The sequence below is a fragment of the Clinocottus analis genome, unplaced genomic scaffold, assembly GCF_023055335.1.
Source record: "Clinocottus analis isolate CAN_PGR_092001 unplaced genomic scaffold, fCliAna1.0.p SCAF_7, whole genome shotgun sequence".
NCBI lineage: Eukaryota > Metazoa > Chordata > Actinopteri > Perciformes > Cottidae > Clinocottus > Clinocottus analis.
Window position 1 is genome coordinate 7120513 of NW_027176229.1, and position 24785 is coordinate 7145297.

The window sequence follows — 24785 nt, forward strand, 5'->3', positions numbered from 1 at the left end:
AAATAATTCAGCTTTCCCATGTACAAAGCAAACAGGCTGCACTGTAGTTATTAGGAAAACAACACATTTTTGTTAGTTATGACAAACATGGAACATAGATACAGAACATACATTTTATTTATATATATATATATATATATATATATATATATATATATATATATATATATATATATATATATATATATATATATATATATATATATATATATATATATAGGCTTTTGTGGTGAAATAAACCTTCGCTCACTTTTAGATCACACTTGACCTTGGCTGACTTGACCTTGATAAATGAGGGCCAATAGGAGTTAAACATTCAGCTGTAGAGCCTCATTAATACAAGCCTTAACGTCTTGGGCGGAATTAAACAGTCAGTTGTAACAAACTCTAATCATTGATAGGATTTTAACATGTAAAACCCCAAAAATGAATAACTTTTTGAGGTTGGGAAAAGTTCAGAAAGATGAGTTTTACATGGAAACCCCTTGTTTTTGGATTCAAACTACATCTCCTGGCGTGTTATGGCCCTCTAAAATCTGAGACTCACTTTGGTCAGCAGGTTAGGGTCACTATCTTCAGGTACATAATTATGATGTCATCATAATTTCACAGTCCAAAATATATAGATTCATATATACATACATTTGATAAAGCAATACGCACCACATAACAATGATGTGGTGATATGAGCTGAAGCAGAGGTGTTAATCCCAGGTGTTTGCGTGTTTATCTGCACACTTCCATGGATTTTTTTTCAGGCTGGGATCCACTCAGAACCAACACTGGGGTTGAAGCAGGGGACACAGAGAGACATGGCTCTTCACTGGCTGATAGAAATCACAAAGTGAAACCAAAGCAAAGTAATGATAAATTACACTTCTCCATTATTGGTGGCTTCAGAGTAAGAGCGTATACACAAGTGGTGCTGTGCCCGTCATATTATATTGATGTGCACAGCATCCAAAGCTGAATACAGCATCCCACAGATACATGAACATGGTCGACTAAGTGCAGCTGCTTTACCACTGGATTGAAAGCTAGCCAATGCAGCAGGACAGCTCTCATTTTGACATATTATTTGTACAATCTTTGTGTTGTTTTGACGTACCCTTTTTTATGCTTTGTACAAAGCTCATGGTGCCTCTGAACTACCCCAGTGTATATTTCCTTGTTCCCGTTAATTTGAATTAAGTTCATTAAAAGAATCTCATCAGCTGGTGCTCTTTTGCAGATCCTCTCTCCAGCTCTGTGAAGCCTCGTCTTTAATAGTTTTCCAATTCAGGAATGTTCTTGTAGAGGTCCAGTGAATCAGGGTTGGAGAAGGCTCCTCTTTGTGCCACCTCCCGTCCAGCAATCACCTGCTTCACAGCCACCTCCACCTTCTTACCGCTGATGGTGTACTGCACAGGGATAAAGAAAGGGGCTGTCAATCAAGCCAGAACTGACTTTTACAGTTATACCCATTGTTGCAGGACAATCTGACAGGTGTATTTATATCTGAATGATATTCATATTTCTCTTACTGGAATGTCTTTGGTCTCCAGCAGCAGAGACGGGATGTGTTTGGCAGACAGAGCTTTCCTAATGGCTCCTTTTATCTTCGCCACCAACTCCGGACAGAAGGGCCGACCAGGTACCATCTTTAAGAACAAAATAACTCGCTCTTCTCCATCGGCATTGTACTGAGGAACGCAAAGACTGTCTGTCACTTCCTCGAACGCCTCCACTGCAAAGAGGAGAGGAACGGAAAGGGCAGAGTGGAAGACAAGGAGACAGAACAGAAATGAGGAGCGCAAATTGGAGGCATGGAGAGAAGAGGTGAAGGGAGTGAGGGAGCAAAGATTAGAACACAGAAGAGGAGAGGAAAAGGTGGAGTGTGTTAAGAGGAAATGGGTGACAGAGAAAAATGTTTCATCATTAACAACTTACAAACTGAGCACAGACTACAGTCAATAATAATAATACATAATCAATTGTGCTTTTACTACATTCGGTTGGCTGAAACAAATAATGACAAGTAAACAAAATTAGAGGTGGGATGGAATATTTTTCTACCCACATAAAGGGGACTTTATCTCAATCTGAAATGCTATTTCTTTCCACGTACTTTCCTCATGTTATTCTTTCTTACACCCACACCGGCACTTCCACCCGTAGCGTTCAAGACTCACCAATGTTATAGATCTCTGAGCTGCCAAATCGGACTCCGTTGGGGTTCAATGTGCCGTCACTGTAGAACAAACACAAGTTCAAGATCCAAAACTCCAGGTTCTGTCTTAGAGAAGCTGTCTTGCCACACGTTGAGAAAATAAAAAAAAAATCTACAAGCATACAGAAACTATTTATGTAAGCTTGTGATTCTTTATACACATGCAATTTAGAAACCATATGTTTGTCAAATTATTTGTTTTATTATTTGCACACTGAACCTTTAAGATACAATAAATAAAAACAATGCTTTATTTCAAAACTTAGTAGCTCTCCTTGCAGTAGAACAGTTAATAGCTGACCTTCTGCCCAGCATGACGACACCTCCTGTCTTTGGGTTGATTTTGCAGTAATCTCCATGAGCCCACACTCCTGGAGACAAATAATGTGGTCGTAGAAAAAGATACATTACAAACAAATGTTAAACCACAATTAAAAACACGCAATGAATAAACAAAAACCTCTGATGAAGAAGAAGTCGAGAATTGTATTGAGTATAATAATACAAAAGAGGTTCTGGGTTATTTGTATGTAAACAGTTTTTAGGTTTGTATATACATAAAATATCTCTGTGCTTACCAGGATATGTCGAAAAGTACGCTTTGTGGTATTTGCTCCCGTTTTCGTCATTCCAGAAGTGTGTTGGCTGGCAGGGGATCGGTTTCAAGCAGACAAGCTCCCCGCTCTCTCCCCATACGGGCTTACCTGTCCACACACACATTTCACAAGAACAAAAAAAAAGTTAGTGGCACTGGAAACACACACAAATGAAAAAAAAATCACGTGGCAATGTATCCCACACTCAGAGAACCTGATACACTTTATTGTGTGGTTACACACAGACCTCACCTCCTCCCTTAGGAAGGTGTTAGAGGTTTAGAGAGCGACTAAAATAATCCCAAACTCTTCCCGCAAACTGCCTTTAAATTATCACTCAATCCACTCTCCTTTGAGGTGGTGGAGACACGCCAGCACAGCCTGCAGCTGGGATCGGGGGCTGGGGAACAAGGGACTAAAATCAATGAGAAAAACATACAGGGCTTTGAAGACTCACAGCAAGATAAAAATCTCTCATTTTGGTTTGGATTGTTCATGAAAAATGTCCCCGAGGTTGATACCTGTATTTATTTACCCAGAGAAAGTTCACTAATTACTCTCCTCAGCACTGGCCAGCTTTGAACGAATGCCAATGCATACTGGTTCATCGACACATGGAAGTGACCAAGCGTCACTACGATCTTATTCCGTGAGCTACCAAGCAGCTTTAGAAGCAGATGGGAAGTTTGCTCAAGGGCATCTCAGCAGTTTATAAACTGGCGTGCAATTAATTTTCCTCATTAACATTTTCCAGTGCCTCCTACGATTCAAACTAGGAACTTCTTAACGTCGTCGACATGACCCCTGCACTGTGTTGGCACTATTCTGTAGAACGCTTAATCGATTAATAAGAGTTTTGGCTGAATGGAGAGAAAAAGCAACAGTATTACATTTATAAGCCACACGGTCTTACCATCAAGGCTCCAGGCTTCCACAGCAATACCGAGGTTTCTTGTTTGGATCTCACCTCGATACACTGGAACTGTTGGGTTCTGACCCATGAAACAGGACACTATGTCAGTGCCGCCTGAGCCGAGAAATGTGAGAAAAAAACAGACACAGAGGGGGAGATTTAGTTGCTTGATAGTCTGAAATGAAACAACTCAACACCTTTAAAAACATGTTAGTTTCTTTCAGCGGATTGTTTTGGATTTAAAAGGTGGTGATGGTGGTGGGGATGGTGAAACACTCTCATTTACACCTTTTCAAGCAGAAGCTGTTTACAAAATGGTCCAGTCCAATGAAACAACTATATGCACCACTTAACCAGCCCTGAACTTCAGACAAAGTTAATTGGATGGTGAAAACAACAAAACATAAGTATATATTGTGAACAGGCTGTATTTACATCGTACTATATTTATCCAAAGCGCCTTACAATTTGCCTCTCAATCACTAATTCAAAGCTGGGGATTGAACCACCAATCCTTCAATTAATGGATGAAAAGAATGATTATCACATGCATTTTGAAGGCTGTATCCAGCAACTATTTGGCTTAATAAATTACTTAAATGATGAATCTATATTCAAAATTAGAAATACCTAAAAAAAGTTTCGCACTAATAAGGTAATAACCTATGTTGGCTGTGGGGTTGTTCTGTACCATAGTGGCAAAAAAGGTAAATTCAAGTTTTATAGCAATCTACTTCGAAAGAAATCCGGTACAATTTTCATAGTTTGTTTATCAACCTGTGGAATAAGGTACCTCCGTAAAGCATCACAGGGACAACCTCCTGTCCTGTCCTAAACTAAACATTTCTTAGTTTTTGTATGCATCCTACATTACGACAACACAAACTGGGAGTGTTCGTGCCCTGTTCCACCTCCATTGACCTACATAGGAGTTCTACACTGTTGCAGAGCACATGCGCACACACACTCTTTCTTCCTCTGGCGCACCATCTATTTGTCTCTTTCTACTTTCCAATCATCTACTATTTCTGACACGTTCTATTCGTCTCCCTTCCCTTTGTCCCAACTCTACCTCCCTGTTTCGTTTCCTCTCTGTATCATAGACTCCATCCATCCATCTTTTTTGCTTGCTCCCAACATCTCTCTGCCCTTCTACCGCTTCGCTTGCTCTCTTACTTGTCATTACACTTGTTCCCTCTTTTTCTCTGTCTCTCTCTCTCTCTATATATCTCTCTCTATCTCTGTTGGGTTTCTTTATTGGGCTTTAATTGGCTCCCAGGAGGAAGTGGAACTTAAAAATGGGAAGACACACAATTATTTTATTATTACACTCATTTTGATGGGTTGGTTCCCACACATATATTTTAAGCCAAAAGCCACTGCAGCTTTCTTAGGAAGCCTTCCATCATCAGCTATTTAGTGCGAGTGTATTGTGTGTATCGTGTGTGCATACACAAGAGGGAAACTTGTCACATTGATCTCATGTTTCTAACAGAACTGACTACTCTGAACAGTGAAGAAAAATATTTTTTTAACTCCCCACTTTGTGTGTATATATTTGTGTGCATCCAAGTCTGCTTTCATTTTTGTAGGTAGGTGAGACTACTTTGAACATCCTCTGGCACAGTTTTGGGTCACACAAAGCCACCAACTGAGAAAAAACAACCAGTTAACCAACACATGGATTCATAAATTCAAAAGGGGAATTCTCAAAAGAATACACACCCTGAAAGTCACAGGAAGACTTTAGACACATAAATTCAATATTTGTGCAGACACACATGCACACGCAAACAAAGTAAACTCAACCTCGAAGAATACATTAAAAACACAAGCTGAGGGGTATTCAACTTGTTCTTCTCTTACTGAGAACGGAAGGAAAGAGAGGAGATGAAGAAAAAAAGAGGAGAGGAGTGACATATTGGGTGTCAGGCGGAGGTATATTAGGATGAGGAAATCCAGCAGTGAAAGTGTTAAAGTCTCCCAATGAGGCGCGACGGGGGTCTGACATCCCTGCAGACAGGATAACACACACACACACCATAAAAATGGAGAAAAAAATCATTTATACACTATAAAAATGAACGCATCAACTCACACACGGTTGCAGACACAACCACACACGCAGTCACGCAGGGTGAAAAAGGCATAGGGGCCCATCACATATGCCACCATGACCACCAGTCAGTTCCATATGCTGTGATAAATCCACTCACACACGCACACACACACACACACGGGGGTCAAGGTTAGGCCAGTTGGCAGCCAATAAAGTTGGAGCCTGGCTGTTGCCCTTGGCGGCCAGGAGGAAGCTGATGGGACAGGACCTGCTGTTCTGAAGAGCATTCACACGGACACACGGTCCATTAACACACACACAGATCTAGTTTTGTAATTCAACAGATTACTTATTTGAAAAGGAAAATAAAGTGTTTCGACTTGGGCCTCATTTTTATTGTTTTTGAAAGCCTGATTGATAGGTGATAATAATACATAATTGTGAGAGATTTCTTAAAAAAATATGTTGATACCCATATTGTGGAGTAAAAGTAGAGTCAAATCTAAACCAGGAAAGTGATTAAACAAGTAAGGAAAGAGCCTGGAAGACATTCAAATCAGGGAGTTAAAAAGGTATAAAATAAATATTCACAATTAGACAATATTTGTTCGATGTTGTCATGGTCATATTATGCATTGCAGCAAAGTGTTGTCCCATTCATGTTTTACACTAGTTCAAGCCCTCACAGCCTCTCACACCCAACCAGTTACCAGGTGATGTCAGTAAGTCCCTGAAGGTTCAGGGTTTGAGGGCTTAGGGATGACATTCGTATTGGGCCACTGCCAATGAGGAAGTGCCTTAAACCTGCATTAATGCTAATGGTCAGCAGGGGGGGAAACTCCTCATGTTGCAAAAAGAAGTCTGATTCTCTTTCATCCTTCCTGACCGCCAGAGGCAGTGCTCAACACTGGATACTTTTTGTCTCGCACATGCGCAGGTCGAGTATTTATAACAACAAAGTCACCTGTGACCTTGTGACCAAGATCAGTCCTTTTTCATCTTCTCGCCATGCGAGCCAACTACCATGTTAGCATCAGCTGAAGCTGAACTTGTATGAAAGAAAGGAGCTCGTCGCTTGTAGCCACAGGATAGTGGAGGCCATTGCCTCTGCATACAGAACGAACGGCCGTGCTCAGCCATCCGGAGTAAGAGGCCATCCTGAAGTTATATGAGGTAGTTTCTTTGGCATTCCTTGTGACTTTGTTGATACAAGTCATCCAGTATAAACCACTTCCTCTGGCAGTCTGGAAGGATTCCTAGAACCGTAGTTACCTTCGTAACATTCGTTATATAGACGTCTACGAAAACATAATACTTCTCTCTTGATTTATTACCTCTGTAAACTTTGTAAACATGAGTTTATGGTCTCAATCATCAGTTTCAAGTCTGCTTTAATACAGCATGATGGTAATTTTGTAAATGGTGGTCCCATTTAGAGTAAAAGAGACAATCAAGCAGGAGATTCTTGAGGGTGTGGCTACCTTTTAACTGACTGTACCTCTCAGCGATAATGCAAAGGGAAGATGATCGTTTGAAATCACTGATTTTGGTTAATTATAGAGTGAAATATTGAGTATTTAATATGTAGAGAAGTGAATGAGGAAGCGATAAGACAAAGTGGTCATTACTATTGAAATTACTAATAGATTTCTACAAAAGCTGTCAACATAAGACACACGAGTACAAAGTCCGTGCTAAGAAATGTTAAAACAAAAATGAAGAACAAAGATACATCGATAATAAATTAGTCACTCAGCTCGTACTCTGCTTCTTTTTGTCTACAGATTTCTGCCTTGTGGGTGACACTGCAAAGGACGCCCTTGAGTACCACCCTTCTGCCTGCATATCATTGTGTGCAAGTGTGTGTTTGTTTGTGTACGTATGCATCTGTGGCTGAATGCTTTACCCACCAGAGCTGCCATTCACAGTGAGTGCGTGGTGCATAGCTGCCGTTAGTCCGTGCGTCTGTGACACTCCAAGCTGCTACTCCATATGTGTGTGTCGGTGTGTGTGTCCATAATACTTCCGTCACCCAGGCTGTGCTAAATGTTAAACGTTTCAGGACTCATGTAGAGAGACAGATAGCATTCTACTGTCCTGTCAACATAACAATGGGCTGAGAGGACGTGTGTTTGTGTGAGTGGTGGTGCTGTGGGTGGTGAAGAAAATGTACAGTTCTATGCAATTTATTTGTTCGAATTTCCTTTGTATCCGTCAGTCCTTTTGTGTCGCAGATGCTTTGCTTCTATATTTTGCATTTGTATCTGCAGCTCCCATTGTCAATGGAGTACACATGACCAGAATTTTGAAAAGCTGCTGCTATTTGTTCCCATTTATCTAGATTCTTAGAAAATAATGATAAAATGTGTCCCTGCAGAGCATGTGTCGGTTACCTGAGATGGAGCCCAGCAGCACGTTGCTCTTGATGCAGCGGTAGACATAGTCGTAGCTCTGAGGTTTGAGAGGAGATCCAGTTGAAAGGATGGTGTGGAGGGACTGGAGGTTGTGCGTTTCCGCTGGGGAGAAGGAGATACAGCAAAAATATAAATCAAAGATACAATAATTGACTCAATATTAGACACTTTTAAATATTAATAATTGCCAAGTACAGTTGGCAATGTCAGTTTTTTTATTCAGTTTTAAAATAAAATAAAACACACACACAATTTCAACATGTTCACAGCCGTGGCTCCATGCAGCCCTCATGTTGTGTTGAAGCCTTTTGCCAACCTTTTGTGTGTGACATAGCACACAAGCTTGCATGTAATCTCTCTCACACTCACACACACACACACACACACACACACACACACACACACACACACACACACACACACACACACACACCTTTAGTCTCAGTCCCCATGGTCCATGCATGCATGCGCTCTGTCACACACATATGCCCAATCCACAAGCCAATGGCACCCTGCAAACTAATAAGCTTCCAGCAACCGACCCTCACCCCATAAACACACACTACGATGCACGCGCACGCGCGCACAGACACAGTGGGAAGTCTTGCTACCCCCCACCATGCCTCCAGGTGTCCGGTCCAAATGTCAGCCCAGGGAAAAGGGCCCATCCGCTGGGGCAGCTCGAGAAGAAGCTCCCGCTACCCTTCTGAGTCCACTGGAGGCATGCTCACGCATATACACACACACAGACACAGACACACACACACACCCCTCTGCCATGCCCTCTTTCACTAATAAGCATCCAAACATACACACACAGTGCCAAATGGATCAAGTGGCTGGCTGACTGAAGGGGATGAAGCTGAGGGAGAGAGAGAGACACATTTTGTTTTTTGTGCCTTCCTGCTCAGCCACAAATTGGGAATGTGTGTGATCAGTCCACAAGTTGCAGACAGACAGACACGCAAAACAGGCACCATGAATAAAGATTTGTGGTGATTATAACAGTGCACTGGGAACTGAGACACACACAACCAATGTTTATTGCATAAACAGTTGCTAAGTGCTAATTTAGGAGAGGAGTCGAGAGGAGAGGAAAGGAGAATTGTGAAAGACAGAGAATGTAGAACGTAAGGACAAGTAGGAAACAGATAAACCTTTTGAAATAGTTATAAGTGGTAATTTACATGAAGATGAGGAGAACAGGAGGATAATTTCAGAGTTTAGATAAAGCCATGACGAAGACACAAAGAAGGTGAGAAACAGAAGAGCAAAAGGTTTGATAAATAATTATGCAAACCAAATGCCAGTTGATGTAATTTCTTTGTCTTTCACCCACAAAAATAGCTGCATTGTCATTAGTGTGAACCAGGTATAAAAGTTGAGATATCTTCACAATTTATATCAAATTGAGAACTGGAGCCGGTGCTTTTAAGCGCGTGCTTTGTTCTCTTACAATACCGTGTGTACCTTTGCAAAAGAACATAGCAAAGCAGCAATAATTTTAGCATGCACTCTTAAAGGCACATGTTTTTGTCACAGAAACGGCAAAGAGACAACAGCCCATATGAAGGTTAGCAGGGAGGCTAATAAGCACTGGCACAACTCTGATTATGTGCAGAGACCTGATTCTTTCTCTGGAGAGCTGTGACATTAAAAGCAATTAGTTGTTTCTATCCATGACTCGTATGAATTATCACAACAGCACTTTTATCCATTCAATTCAGTGTCAAACACTAAAACACAGGGCAAACTGTTGATTTATGAGGTCGATGGCAAAAAGGACATTTAGAGTCAAACAGCATAACGATTATTATGTTCATCTGGTCTTATTGTTCCATGTTCTATTCTCAGATACTAGATGTGTGTTTATATATGTGTGTGTGCGTGTGTGTGGGTGTGTGTGTGTGTATTTCTCTCCGAATATCTGCTTGTTATCTGTGTGCGTCCATGTGTGTCTCTGGATGTCTGTGTGCATGCTCACGTCGGTGTATACATGCTTGTGTCCATTACCACAACTCACCGGGTTTCAGGTTCCTCTCCTGCAGCACAGACAGCCACTTGGCCCCGGTACCTAAGATAGTGATGCTGGAGAATAGAAACAGATGGAGAAAGCCAGACGGAAAAGACGGAAATGACTTTTTAGAGCATACCAATATGAAGGATCAGCGAAGCGTTCCTTTCAAAAAAGAAAAAAAGATATATTTTGGGAGGAAAATAATTTGCGTCAGAGTTGCCAACAAAGACAGCCATTGTAAAAGCCCTCCTACATGCATGTAACGTATTCTACATTGTGACAGCGGAAACTTTTTAAAAGCAGAACCAAATTAGCAAACATTATGAATCATCCTCTTGGGTAGAAATAATAGTACTGCCAAATTTCATGGCAATCTGGCTGGTCATTTTTTAGATATCTTAGCTCAAGATATGGTAGATAAGTGGATGGACAGACAAGCTGACAAACTGGGCTTGAAATTCTAGATCGAGCCCATCAAAATAAAAACCCAACACGGGCACCATGCTTCAGTCCCCAACTACGACAACAATATGTCATCTGGCACTTACACACGGCTTTGCACAAGTAAACAGACTTCCGCACGGTGGCATTTGATGTGATGTCACATTATAGCCAGCTCCATTTTTTTTATAAATAGCTTATATTGTCAAGTGTAAAAGTGGCAGTGAAATGTGAGCACCGGGTGACCAAATTCCCCACTTACTAAACAATTATGAACATGAGATTTTAGTCGGGTTGACAAAACAAGAAGGTTGTATTGTAAAGTTGGGTAATGGAGTGAGTTGAGACTGCAACTTGCCTGTATTGGCAGAGTAATATTGAGATGGTAGAGTGTTATAAATGGTTTATACACTTGTATAAATATGATTGGATGGTTCCTTTTCAGCTGCTGAATGAGGCACTGGTGGGAAAGCAAGGAATGACCTGAAGCAAGCATGACATCAATGCTCAGCCTGAACTGACTATGCTCCATTTGTTGCCCTGAATCTATGCTTGGCACGGCATAATTTCAATGTCTGTGTGCTGCATGTGGAAAAAAAAGAAAAAGAAAAGGCCAACAGTTGAACAGCATTTGCCCTTAATCCCATCTGCTCCAGTGGAGCTGCTCAGTCGTCGGGTTGTACTGGGAAGCTCCCAGGAGAAGAGAGTGTCACTGTGCAAACGAAAAGCAAGGTGATGCTGAAACAGAGCTTGTGTGCTCAGTCATTCATGGGCAGATAAGAAAAATGAAGAAAAACAATTGATTTGGAATTGACTTTCAACCGAACAAACAACAAACAAAAAAAGAGTCAAACACAATAATGGTCAGTCTAGCATAAGAAGACAAAATGTCTTCTTTGTAAATTTTCTACAGGGGATTAGTTCAGAGGAGACTGTATTGACAAGATGTTTGTGCACAACAACCCTCAAATGCAAGGATGTTGGATGGTTGCTTTCTTCTGTGTGAGTGGAAGTCATCCTGACAGCTGACAACAGTTGGACAACGTGTGGAAAGTAAGAAGTGACAAAACGTCACTTCTGTGTTCCCCTGCAGTTTTGAATTCTAAAACAAAGGGCCTTTTAAAGTCTGCCTCTGTCAATGGCTGTGTTTCTGTCTCTGTCTGTATATTCTTGTCTTCTCAAGTTATTTTTGTTGACATCAAATCAATCAAACTGCCTCTTATCACTACGGTAACCGTGTCTGTCAATCAAAAAGAAGAAGAAAAAAAAAAAAAGAGTTGGTCTCTGGGAGACAAAACGACAACGTTGCTTGACTGGTCAATAACCAGAAATTGGTTTGCACTGAAAGATGTGATCTGTTCTTACATGTTCACATCGACTTGTGTTAATGGAGTTGTTGATGGGGTGAAGGAAGATGCACAGGGGTAGATCAAGTGAAAAGTCCAAAGAAGTAATATCTGAATGATTTGAATGGAAACGTGCACAAGCCAATTGCATCTGCACACACGCCTCCTGCATGCTGCCTCTGCATGCTTCGTGTGCCTGCTTAAATGTCATATCTCGAAATCCTATCTCATAAATTATGTAAGATCCAATCTGTATCACTGTGAACCCACATCTCGATGTATTGAAAGATTCTTAATGGACACTGTGGACTAACCAGACATGAATGTCTGTGTTTTGGCTAATCCAGCAAATAAGATGCGTTACAAATTAAGATACTTTATCACATTGATGGAAAGATTATACAAAATACCTTGAAACTGTCTCACTCATTTACAGCATTGTCCACAACGGCCTCATACACAAAGATAAATTACAATGATGGACTCTGTGGAAAATATTTGAGGGATGAAATATTTTTCATGATTATATCATATCGCCTACCCTTTCATCGATGAGGGTTCAAACTGTTTGAATATTACAAAATACTGCAGGGCTGCTTTACTTATGCATCATTCTGTTCATATACTGTATATTCTGACATTGTTTTTTAGAAAATGCTCTATACTTTATTGCAGAATCATACAAAGGTAATTTCCATGGCTTCGATTGCATGGTTATTTGTCTTCTTACCATATGAGATACATTTTTGTTTCAATAGGGGAAAAAAGATCACATACAAAAAAAAGGTACTCAAGTCCATAAAATTACCAACCTCTCATTTGGCTTGATAATCAATATTACTTAGCAATTTAATTAATCTATTTCTAAATGCTTTACTTTTACGCATCGAATTCCTTCATCTCCAAAAGTAAACACATTGTTATCTAAGACGGTATACATATACAAACACGGTTTGTGAATATTCGGCAAGGATGGATAAATATGGTCTACTCCTGTTCTACACATTCACATTACAGCCATCAGATAAGACAAATGACATAAAAATAAATATTCACCACCAGCCCGCACACAGTCTATCTCTGTTCAATTCCCCCCGCCCCCACCCTCCATCTGGAGTTGTTTCATGGCCGGCTACCATGGAAAGGGTCAGTCTATTCTGATTGGAGGCAGGTGGCTGCAGGTCTGGCTGCTAATTGGATGTTTAGGATGGAGGCTGGAGGAGTAGCTGCGAGTCTCCGTTTGTGAATGTCTGCTTGTGTTAATGCGCGTGTGCCTGTTTCACAGGAGGCATGTTGCTGGAAGCTACTGAGCCAATAAGAGACCCTTGAAGCCAATTGGACGCGAGAGCGCCTCAGAGCAGACCCTGCGTTAATGTGTCTCGATGCGCATGTGCATGTTTTCTGAACTACTCTCGCACTTATCCTTCACCCTGGAAAGATTTGCAATATAAAAATGGATCGTCGCTCTTCCCTCAAGTGTCAGGAGCCACAAGGAACAGTTTGAAACCACTTTGTGACGGTGTAACCGTTTCCCCATTTGCAAATATAAATTAAGCTTCTCTTCAGCTGTTAACTGTGAGCATGAATGCTAATAAACTTAAACTCAATATTAAAAGTGTGAAGCACCACATGATTATTTTTTTTAAGTCAATAAATACCAAATCCAATGCTATTAATACAATAGGACTTGTTCAGTATGATAGACAGCCTTCATATCCAGTCAACAATATTTGTTGCGTTTTTAAATTGAACGTATTTCTCTTGACCCCTTCCCCTCACAAGCAGGACGCTGGTACTGAGCCCCCCTCCAGGAATGCAATTTCATCTCTATGAGTTTCTGAAGAAAATTACTTTTCCATCTGCACTTCCATCCCTCTTTCTGTGATCCAGTACTGTGAAGCTCTTTCTGTTTTGTTCTATAAAGCATTCTCCTTGTGTGCTACAATCCACCCTGTGGCAGCCAATCACAAAGGCAGGGCAAAAAATGGATGCAGAAATGTTTTCGTTTTACAGTCAATCAATATGCTGCATGTAGCACTTTAAAGAATATGGGTGTTGCTTCGTCTGTGAATAAATAATATTTGTAAAAGCTTTGATGAAGAGTTGAGTCTACAGTTTACAACATTCAGACGCAGCAAGAAGACAAGAGGTTATTTAAAAGATTATGCCGACATTTCTAAAACTGTAACTGCGCAGGCGAGATGCAATCTGCTAAACCATATCTGTAGTCATCGCCTCCAAAGAGGAAAACTGGGAATGTCGCATTGGCAAGGGACAACATTTCTATAGTTGGTGCAAAAGTACAGAAGGGATCATTTTTTCTGACATTGCAGCTCAACACACGACGGACAAAAGTTACAAGAGGCAAGAAGATCCTCGGCGTAAAACAGAGGAGCCCCCAAAGTCCTGTTAATACTTGGAACCTGTCACAGATATAAATGTTGTGACCTTTTGCTTGCTTTATCCAGGAATGCTGCTGCTTTAGTTTTCACTACGGCCCCTTCAATAAATCTCTCTCCCCGACATGACACAGGCAGGGGACGTAGTGAGATAACTTGTGAAGAGTGCAGCCTCTGTCTATAGTAGATTTGGTGGAAATTGCATCCATGTTACTGGTAAAAACATGGATGAGTTCATACATTTTATTACTTATTTTCTCTAAATAAAAAGGTATATCTTAAAATAACATTATACATAAAGAACCTCTCCAGTGGCTCACATTGGTTCGTCTCTTTCAAGCAGATGTTGTGAAGCACAGAAAACTACTGCAGAACTAACAATAAACAAGTCTTTTGGGAATTTCCCCGTACTTGAGCCTCCCCTCACCTTTCTCTTTTTCTCAAAAGGCAGCAGATCTGCAATAATCCATTATAGCAAACAAAAGGTTTTGTTGTGCAAAATTACAGTACCACTCCTTTCTCATGATTGAAAGTGCAATCTTTCAAAAACAATCAATAAAGAGATTTAAAACTGGAAATGTCAATTGTTAAGAGTGATGCAACAGCAAAAGTAGTTATTACAATTCCACAACCAACCGACAAGTCACATTTGCAGAGGAGGCCTCAATGTGAGTTTAAGACTCTCCGAGGCGCTGACAGATTTAGTCCCGATGTCGTCAATTCAAAAGATGAGGGTGTAAAAAATGTCACGTCAGCCTCTCCCAGAGGGTTTTTCAGCGTAGCGTTAGGATATGGAAAATGTGTCGGAGGTGGCAACATCAGCACCTAATTGGTTCAAAAATCTTCGCACAATTTAAAAGGTTCCATGTGTTTTGTCACACTGACAGGCCCACAGTGAATTCCTCTAAGTGGATAATATCGCCAACACTATTCTAACCTTGTTCACGCCATTTTCCTCATTTAAATTATTTCTGGGCAAACAAGCCTTGAGGTTGAAAGACTTCAGTATAACATTTATATCAGTAAAACACTTGCTGTCAATCAGCCATACAGCAATAGAAATGAGCACAATCCTAGTCTAATAGTTATTATATCAGGATGCCAATCATTATATAAAGATCATAATATTTTGTTGATTCAAATGGCTACTAAAGTTGTGAAAGAAGCTTGTTTTGCATCTACAAACTGATCCTGTTCTGAGTTTCTGCAGCAGAAGTACTTTTACTAGGCATTTTGGCTCTATAATTCCCACTACTCCCATCTGTGTCATTTTTTTCTCCCCATAACTCCCTTCCTTGCTGAAGGCAATATGCCATCTCTGCTGCACTAAAGATGTGTCTGAGGTATCACTGCTTTCAAACTGCTTCTCACTTTTGCTGACCACAGTGCATTGTTTTCATTCGTTAACCACAGGCTGACCAAGTTGCTTCAGTGGCAAGGTTGCTCAAAGCACATCCGTTTCAGTTTTATAGCGGCCATTAGGGGTGAGAGATTTCCTTACATTCGGAAAACAACAAATTTCTTTGCGGATGATACAAACTTATTTTGTTAGCGAAATGTTTTTAAAATATCCATAACATGCATCTCATCGGTCCTTTGTATTAAATTGTGCCTCTTCAAAGTTCTCTTCTCACTGATACTTTTTGGTCGTGGAATACATAATACACAATAAATTGGTTAGGTGTAAATGTTGGATGAAATGTTGCTCTAAAATTGAAGGGAATAAATATAATGCAACATAAGGGATTCATCTAAAAATAATTAATGAAAGAAAATAATTGACTGTCTTGGGGCAGAGCTCTTACGTGTACCACTACATCGTCCTCAGATGTACACAGAAGTAAACAATGCAACACATTTAATATGAACCAATTAATGGCCTCCCTACAAACATACATTCACACAATATTTTCTTTAACCTCTCCATCCAAAAGACAATGGAAGAGCAATACTGTGTTTTAGCATCTGCTGCTTATGGTGGTGAAAGTGGTGGAGGGTTATAGTTATGGAGTGAACAGTATCTGGACTCGATGGTAAACTTTAGCTTTCAGCCGTCTCGGCTGTCTTGTAGTTTGACCCGGGTCATCCAAATGTACAGCATCACCATCAATCTCAATAACGACGTGCTCCAGGGATGGCTGACCTGCTGACTTCAGGTAGCCTGTTCAGCTGAGCACAACACATAAGTGCAATTTCAGGGTGACAGCGAGGCAGCTGTGCTGATCAATAAGGAAGTTGAAGTGTTTTGTATGTTTGAACTTTGAGACCGATTTATTTTTCAAAGTTAGGTGAAACTGCGACTAGAATTGTCAAAATCTCAATACATTTACTACATACAGCAGAGTAAAACATGGTGGCATGACATGAAAGCCTATTCTCTTTTTCCAATGGGTTCATTTCCAACTATACACCCAACAACCTTACTATAAAAATCTATGGCATGAAACGAAACACAGATATTATCTTCTTTGTCCACTTTATATACCATCTCCTATCTTTACTTTATGTTTCTGTTTTCTATACAATCAAGTCGGTAAATAATGAATGTTTATCGTATGATTGGTTGCTGAGGGTCTACATTCTCAATGGATATTATAAACAGCCAAAATCTTTATTCATGAGTCTACTCGTGTGTGCGCAAGTTGTCAATTAGGCAAACACACAATCAATTCTGTGGTTGAAAACAAAACCTCCAAGGAAAACTTTACCCTTTGTCTGTGCTGTGTCTCACTGCGCATCCAAATCCCTCTTTCTCCTTTGATTGTTTGTTTTTTGTCAGTACTTTCTAGGTCCCTTTCTGCTCATGAATCATCAACATTTTATTATTCTTATTTAGTTTTATTAATTTGTATTATATTAAAGCTCTTTTCTTGATTGTATGTCAGTTGCACCATTCGTGTTGAAAATGCAACATGGGTAAGGCTGCACTGCATTCAGTTGAGATTTGTGTGTTTTCATGTGGTTGTTTTTGATGTTTCATAAACAATTATCACCTAAATATTAATACAAATGGAGGCTTCATGACCAGAGTCTGTTTTCAGAATGGGCAATTTAAAAAAAAAAAAATCCTCTACCAAGAGAAAGCAAGTCTGTGTGTGTGTGTGTGTGTGTGTGTGTGTATGTGTGCGTGTGTGTGCGTGTGTGTGTGTGTGTGTGTGTGTGTGTGTGTGTGAGCGTGTGCGTGTGCGCGTGCGTGTGCATGCGGATAACTTACCCCAGCTGGTCTGTGAGGTTCCACAGTACATTGGGTGTGGGCATTAGTGGAGAACCGTCATACAAAACCACAGAGGCTCCCACTGCCAGAGCAGACACCAGCCAGTTCCACATCATCCAGCCAGTCTAATCAGCACGCACACACACACACACACACACACACACACACACACACACACACACACACACACACACACACACAGTGAGTTTATCTGGCATAAACACGCTTTTCTCATCAACATGGATAAATCGATAGAAAACTAGAAAACTCATGCAGACTGTGAGTTATGTATCTGTGGTTCACATAATTGTGTTTCTCTTTTCTCTGCATGCTGAGCTCCTGCTTTGGCATCATCCCTGATACTTTCTCATATTGATTGTAACGTTAGCTCTCCAGACCAGAGCAAATACAATATTTTCTGTAAAGTGTACATTTCTACAACAACAATTAATGAAACGATTAGTCAATAAAACTGACAAGCTGATTGAGAAAAATCTAAGAAAGAATTCCGATAATCAATGAATCCTTGAGGTCATGCATCAAGGAAAAAGGCCAAATATGACCTGGATGCTGCTTCTGAAATGTCCAAACTTGCAGCAGTTCTCTTTATATGATTGAAAATCTAATATTGGTAGAGATGAACCGATTGATCGGCTACCGATCAAAACCGTCAAGTCGTTCTCACATAAAACAATGTTCCTTTGTGTTCATCATCAAAAGGAGCAAGAATCTTATGGGAACCACTAAAAATGATGCACAGCACTCAATGCTGCTCATTAGACAAGATCTGTTAGAGAGTGTGTGTTTGTGTTTGTGTTTGTGTGTGTGTGTGTGTGTGTGTGTGTGTGTGTGTGTGTGTGTGTGTGTGTGTGTGTGTGTACACATTTATGGTACCATGAGCACGTCACTTTTATTGTGAAAAGATTGCGGACCTACCGTGGTGTAGTAAATGATGACATCACTGCTGGTCATATTGCCATGGAGAATGTGTTCTTTCAAGTGTTGGATGAGCGTGCCCTACAGCAACCAACAGACAGAAAGATAAGGAATCGTTTCAGGTTTTCATTCATGACTGACATTTGATGATTGCTGGTGCTGATATGTTACACACACGATGGACATACAGAATCTCAAAGACACCTGCTTATTAGAGGCTGTAATTAAAATACTACTATGTTCAGATTATATCAACTTCTGCAGTTCCCGTTTCCTGCTCACAGCGTTTTCAAGAGCCATTCATCGCTCATTGACTGCAGGGAGGCGAAGAGTTGGGCCGTAAATATACCCGGCACCCAACAGCAGTCAATGAGCCATAGCTTTTAGAGGTTTGATGCGGATGACATGCTTCACCACGGCCCTGAAGCCACGCCCCCGCTGCTGAACACAACGCTGTTGCTTGTGTATTGATAATGAACATGTTGCGTGTCCAAATTGCATCAACTTTACACGGCAATACACCCACCAAGTGAGAAGTATATCAGATTGGTTCAGATGATGATTTGAGAAATGCAAAGGACACAGAGGGACACACACACACACAGACACAAGCGCGCGCACACACGCAAGTACGCACACGTACGCACACACACAGAACTTCCTCTATTTTTGGAAAGATGATACTCCCACAGCACAACCTATTAGCCAAATGGGACCAGGTTTGTCATGGTCACTCGGACATCATATTTAGACGTCCACCAAATGTGGTTGCATTTTCTCTGTTCAGGAACAAATCTGGTGAGGAATCCTCAGAATTTGCTGGAGTAGGAGGAAAATAAAGCTTTAAATTAGTGGAATTTGGATCTGGACGTAGCGTGGCCTGTAGGGATAAATCCATCTGGACCCACAGAATCCAGGATAAAACATATTTATGTCCCTGAGACTTATGGTTGAATAGTTACACACCCAAAATGTAAAGTGTGTTGTTATAGCTCCCCCATCTGGCCAAATTGCACCAAGTTTGACACGTCCTTGGGTCCAGCAATACGCTCAGCATGTGTGTAGAGATATGAAAAGGACATACCCACATGCATATAGCCAGATAGAGATTTCTTGCTTTGTAGTTATACATATGTTTTATTTTATAAATGTAATTCTCAGTGGTGCAAACAAATTTGGACAAAAAGGGCAAATGTGTTGAGTGGAATTTTCCTACAGTCGTCGCTCTATCACAGATGTATATGTTTGCATTGCTGGTGGTGAGTAATAACTGTAGTGTATGCTCCGTGTGTCTGCGTGTGTGTGCTCCGTGTGTGTGTGTGTGTGTGTTCTTTGCCAGGACTTCGCTGTCATACCCGTCCTTTGGTGTGTGCCATCTTGCTACTGACGGCACGCTAACAGACCTGTAACGAAGCAGAAAGCGCAACAGTGCCGGAGCTAATTGCCGGAGCCAGAGAGGACTGCCAGCGTCGCAATATGCAATGTTTGTACCAACGCGGTAGGGTCCAATTATCAGCTGCAAGAGGAAGGAGAAGGGGGCACAAAGGAAAGAGACAGAGAGGATACAATAATAGAAAGAAAAAAAGTTGGGAGCGAGAGGAAAGAAGAAGTAAATCAGAAGAGGAAAAAAAACTAAAGACTCAGGAGGGATAAGTGGGAAAAAATGTGAAAATGCATGCACGTTAAGGATAGAAAAGCCAATGTGAAAGACGGCGGGAGCGTATCAAAGAGGGAGAGAGAGAACATTTTGTGAAACTGTGTGAATGCATTTGTTCAAGTGTGTTAATCCATTCTGCATGATGAGTGTCTCAGACTTCAAATTGCAGTGGTTCTTTTGACACTCTCTTCACTCACATGAGGAATGTAGCGGGAAAAAGTGATATTCATGCTGCGGAGAGCAGATAACCTTTGAAAGATCTGATGATGGAAGTTTGTTGCCATCTTGTGGTGGAAAATGTAATATAAACCGATAAATAACACACAAGATACATGTGAACTACTGTGAAGCTCGCCAAGAGTGACTCATGTTATAATTTAATTTGATTTATATGATTCATCTTTCTTAAAAAAAAATACTGAAAGATATAAGCATGATATAAGATCTAAGGCATGCCGGTGGACACCTACGATTGTCACTACATCGTTAACATTTTTTGCTCTTTTTTTTTTGCTCTTTATGTGATAACCAATCTTTGCACATAAAGTTACTAAATGATCTATCCTTCATTAACAACAACATTGTTGTGAAAATATGCAGCTTTTGTTGTGAACATAGCATTCATTTTAAACCTTTGCGCTTAAAGCAACAGTTGTAAACATTAATAAAAAAATACCTTATCTTTGCTAAATCTGCCACTATATTCTGTCAGCAGCACATGAGACAGATAATCTGCCTCGTTTCAGTTCTTTAGCAGACAGCTGGATACTAATCCATCTTTTCAGGCTTCAAGGAATGCGTTTGAGTCCAAAACAATCAGAGTCCTGTCAGGAGCGACTAGCAGCTGAGGTGGTTAGTGTTGACGCTGCAATTCCATCAGTTATGTCAGAAGTTAAGATGGAAAGATACTTAAGTGTGCGTTTATCTGCACAATGAGAAATGTTGGGACGCAGTCGGCATGTTGAAAACCCCGGATAAAGACCATTGGTTGTGATCAAAAGCTCTGAAACAGCTAATAAATAATAAAGCTAATATATGGGTCTTTTGCGGGGAATTTTCCAAATTCAGAATTTTGATATCACTCAAAAACAATTCGACTACTTTCCTCTCCCCCTCCTTTTCTCATCATTCGTCTTCTTGAGAATCTCGCCTTTTTTCCAAATTGTTCAAGTGTAATATTACAAATGTTGTGAACTGAAAAGCAAACTGTACATGTGGGCCGACTCAAGAGAGCTCTGCAAACAGATGCAGGCTGTCTGTCTCTGTGTGCGTGTGCGTGTGCGAGCTGCGAACCATATCACTATTGTGGAGTACTAACAAAAAATCTGCAACAGAAGTGTCACTCTGTTGCCATTTTAGTGTCCGCTCAACAAAGAGAGGGAGAGTGATCCATATTTATGATTTGGGGATGATGGAAGCCAATGTTTTTCTTACCCCAGCAGAGTGGACCATGCATTTCGGAGCTCCTGTGGTGCCAGAAGAGTACATGATGAACAGGGGATGGTTGAATGGAAGCTGCTCAAACTCCAGCTGAGGAAACTGGCCAGCTTCACCACGACCAGATGCCAAGAAATCATCTATAAATACACTGCAGACAAAAACGGAGAGAAAGAAAATGAGTCAAGGAAGTAATGAAAGAAAAGATTGGTACAGTATATGGGGAAGAGAGTATCGCTCAGACCGGCTCTCAGTCTGTCAAAAGTATCTGTTCAGTTCCTCAGTTTCAACACAGTCTAGTCGATTCCACAAACGCACACACGCACACACCTGTTGGGTATCTTGGAGAGGTCGGTCTCTTGTTTGGAGCGAGCGTAAGGAATCACCACTACTTTCTTCAGGTCGGGCAGACCTACAGCGAGAGAGATAGAGAGAGAGATAGACTCGGATGCTTCACACTATAACCTTATGAAAAGCAAAGACGTTTCCCAGAGGAATCCCAACGTTACACAACATGTCACACAGTTTGGTTCTTTAGGGAAGAAGATGTTTTTCATTGAGTGTCTCAAAGATGTTTTGTAATTCTCTGGACACTCAGATGAAGAAATCTTACTTCACACTTGACGTCTATCAAGCATCTGTTGTGCATTAATTCTTCCAAAGGTTCAATTTGGAACACTTGTAAAACCCAGTTGAGCGACACTTTTGTACTCTAATGGTATTACACTTTAATGGCTTAGTCTACTTGTTCGAACAAGTTCTTTCTAAGTTTTAGTTGCTGAATGAACTCTCTGTAGAACCCCTTTAGCAGGTTTTATCACCAGATTATTGAAGAAGCCGATATATGTTTGGGGGTTTCTAAAATGAATTGATGGTAGTCCCACCTTTGACAACACTGATCAGCTTTTCTATGTGGTCATGTGTTTTGCCGTTGTAAACCACTGCCGCAACAGAGAAGATCAGCTTGGGCTGGATTTGAGAAAATCTATCCAGGACACCCTAAGAGAAAAAAAAGAGAGTGAGAAGGTTAAAACCAAAAAGGAGAACACTGGAGTAAGCAGACAGGAAATGAACAGCGAAATAAAATGCTCAATTTACTGCAGTAAGAGAAGTAAATGTGGACCCTGAAATGAACAACGACAAATGTATTCAATGAAGGTTCTGCACAAGAGCATATTCCTTCATCCTGTACATTAGTTACTAAGGAGTAAAATACAAAATATATATGATCAACAATCAAACAACTTCCTTCTATGGCTGAAGACATATTTTTATTCTAGATGTAGTTCTCTGATCGGCCAGATGGGGCAGTAGCACACCAGAAATAGGAAGCAGAGCGCGATATGACAAAAAGAGCATTAAGGAAAATGTTGCTGAAGGACCAAGGCCCAATCCCATTCTTATATATATATATATATATATATATATATATATATATATATATATATATATATATATATATATATATATATATATATATATATATATATATAAACCTCAGGTTGCAATGCATTGCGGGTAATGCAAAGTCAGCATCAAGGAAAGGGCTCATAAGGGGCTCAAAATGTCGGCCACAGAGCCCTCAGGCACTCCACAATTTGACAATGGAACGCCCCTAAACCCTCAAGGACTTCACGGGAGCGCACCTCAAAGTCTGTGAGTCCGTAAGGGAGGAGATTGGGATTGGGCCTAAGTGAACTTCACTCTACACTCTTGGTCACTCACACACAATTCAATTCAGTTTACTTCACAAATTACAAATTAGTCTTAGAGGGTTTTACAATCTGTACACATTCGATACGATGCCGGACAGGTCTGATCCTCTATTTTCTCTTAATATGTAGGTTTGTTTGCATATGTCCTTTAAGAATTGATCAAAAACATTAACAATTTATCACTGTAGATGGATGCATTAACTTCAGGATTAGAAGTTTTTTTTAAAAATCCCCCTGAATTATCAAATCGAGCTTTAATGACTAAAACAATGAGAAAATAAAAAGTGTTGCTGATACTAGAGAAAGAAAAACTAAAATATATGTAAATAAAGACATATAAGCCCCAAACAGTATAATATAGTCCTTACATTGACTCCAAAGTCGACCGACGTGGAGCTCCAAATGGCTCCAATGCTGGCTGCTGCCAACATGGCCTCCACAGCATGGATACCGTTGGGCAGGTAGCCTGCAGGGAAAGAGAGGAGGAAGTATGTTTAAGCAGCAAGCAATATGACAGATATAATCTTAAGTGGCTATCCCTTCAAGCAGAGAGCCGTCGATGTCGGCAGAAAGTAACATGCAAACTGGATGAAAACTCATTTTACCGTGACTCCGCGAATATATGCGCAATCAACGTAATTCCAACGGATTCTGAAAGCTCAGAAGCGTAGCTTTCCAATGTGGTCCATTACGGTAAAAGTAAAAAAAAAAATAAAAAACAGTGCTGAGTTTGTCTACGGGGGAGGGGGAGAGCAGAGATCAGCTCCAGAGAGCAGGGGAGAGACTTGACTGGCTTTTCACTGCCTTTCAGTGGCGTTTTGAGCAGTGTTTTCTTTGAAAGTAATGTGTTGGGGTTGTAAATTATAGCATTAGTATAGTTTCTGAGAGTTCAGCCACTTGCTCGGCCACCTAAACCCCCCACTAAAGGTCCATTTCCTGTCCCCACAAACACAAAGAACAGTGGGGAAAGAACAGACAGAAGGCCATTCTGAGGAGGAAACAGTGCACAAGCTTCATGTAAAAGCCTCTCTAGATGTGTGAGTACTGCAATAATGTGTTATGTCTTCAGCTGGACAGTAACTGGTTCAGAGAGATAAACAAATCTTTAAAGCGCCTGGACATGGACACATATAAAAGCCTATAACATGGACACCGAATGCTTTATGAAAGCAAAACTGTTTGAGAAGATGTGGAACAGGTTAAATTGTATTTCTGTAATCTCAAAAGTTTTGTTAAGGTTCATTTTCAAATGTTTAGAAGATTGCTCCTTTACTTTTTACACACAGTTTTAAGCCATTATAACATCTAATAATGACTGATACTTGACAGATTTAGAAAGCTAAATTTCTCCTGAAAAAAAGAGCAAAATAATTTTGCCAAAAGGAATTTTTTTTTAAATATTTATTGATTATTAAGATAAAAAAGTACCAGG

At 40.5% G+C, this 24785-nt stretch overlaps 1 protein-coding gene across 1 annotated transcript in view; it reads right to left on the bottom strand.

Moving 5' to 3' along the window:
- Positions 1-224: 224 nt before the first annotated feature.
- aacs (acetoacetyl-CoA synthetase) overlaps positions 225-24785 on the bottom strand; it is a 31840-nt gene continuing 7279 nt past the window's right edge. The window contains exons 5-18 of the mRNA XM_068605101.1: positions 23722-23819; positions 22523-22637; positions 21969-22050; positions 21636-21789; positions 18545-18625; positions 17609-17733; positions 10215-10279; positions 8171-8293; positions 3719-3832; positions 2788-2913; positions 2511-2580; positions 2172-2230; positions 1524-1726; positions 225-1400 (exon numbers count right to left, since the gene is read on the bottom strand). Coding sequence (XP_068461202.1) covers positions 1263-1400; positions 1524-1726; positions 2172-2230; positions 2511-2580; positions 2788-2913; positions 3719-3832; positions 8171-8293; positions 10215-10279; positions 17609-17733; positions 18545-18625; positions 21636-21789; positions 21969-22050; positions 22523-22637; positions 23722-23819 — 1553 coding nt within the window. The 3' untranslated portion in view covers positions 225-1262. The remainder of the gene's footprint in view (positions 1401-1523; positions 1727-2171; positions 2231-2510; positions 2581-2787; positions 2914-3718; positions 3833-8170; positions 8294-10214; positions 10280-17608; positions 17734-18544; positions 18626-21635; positions 21790-21968; positions 22051-22522; positions 22638-23721; positions 23820-24785) is intronic.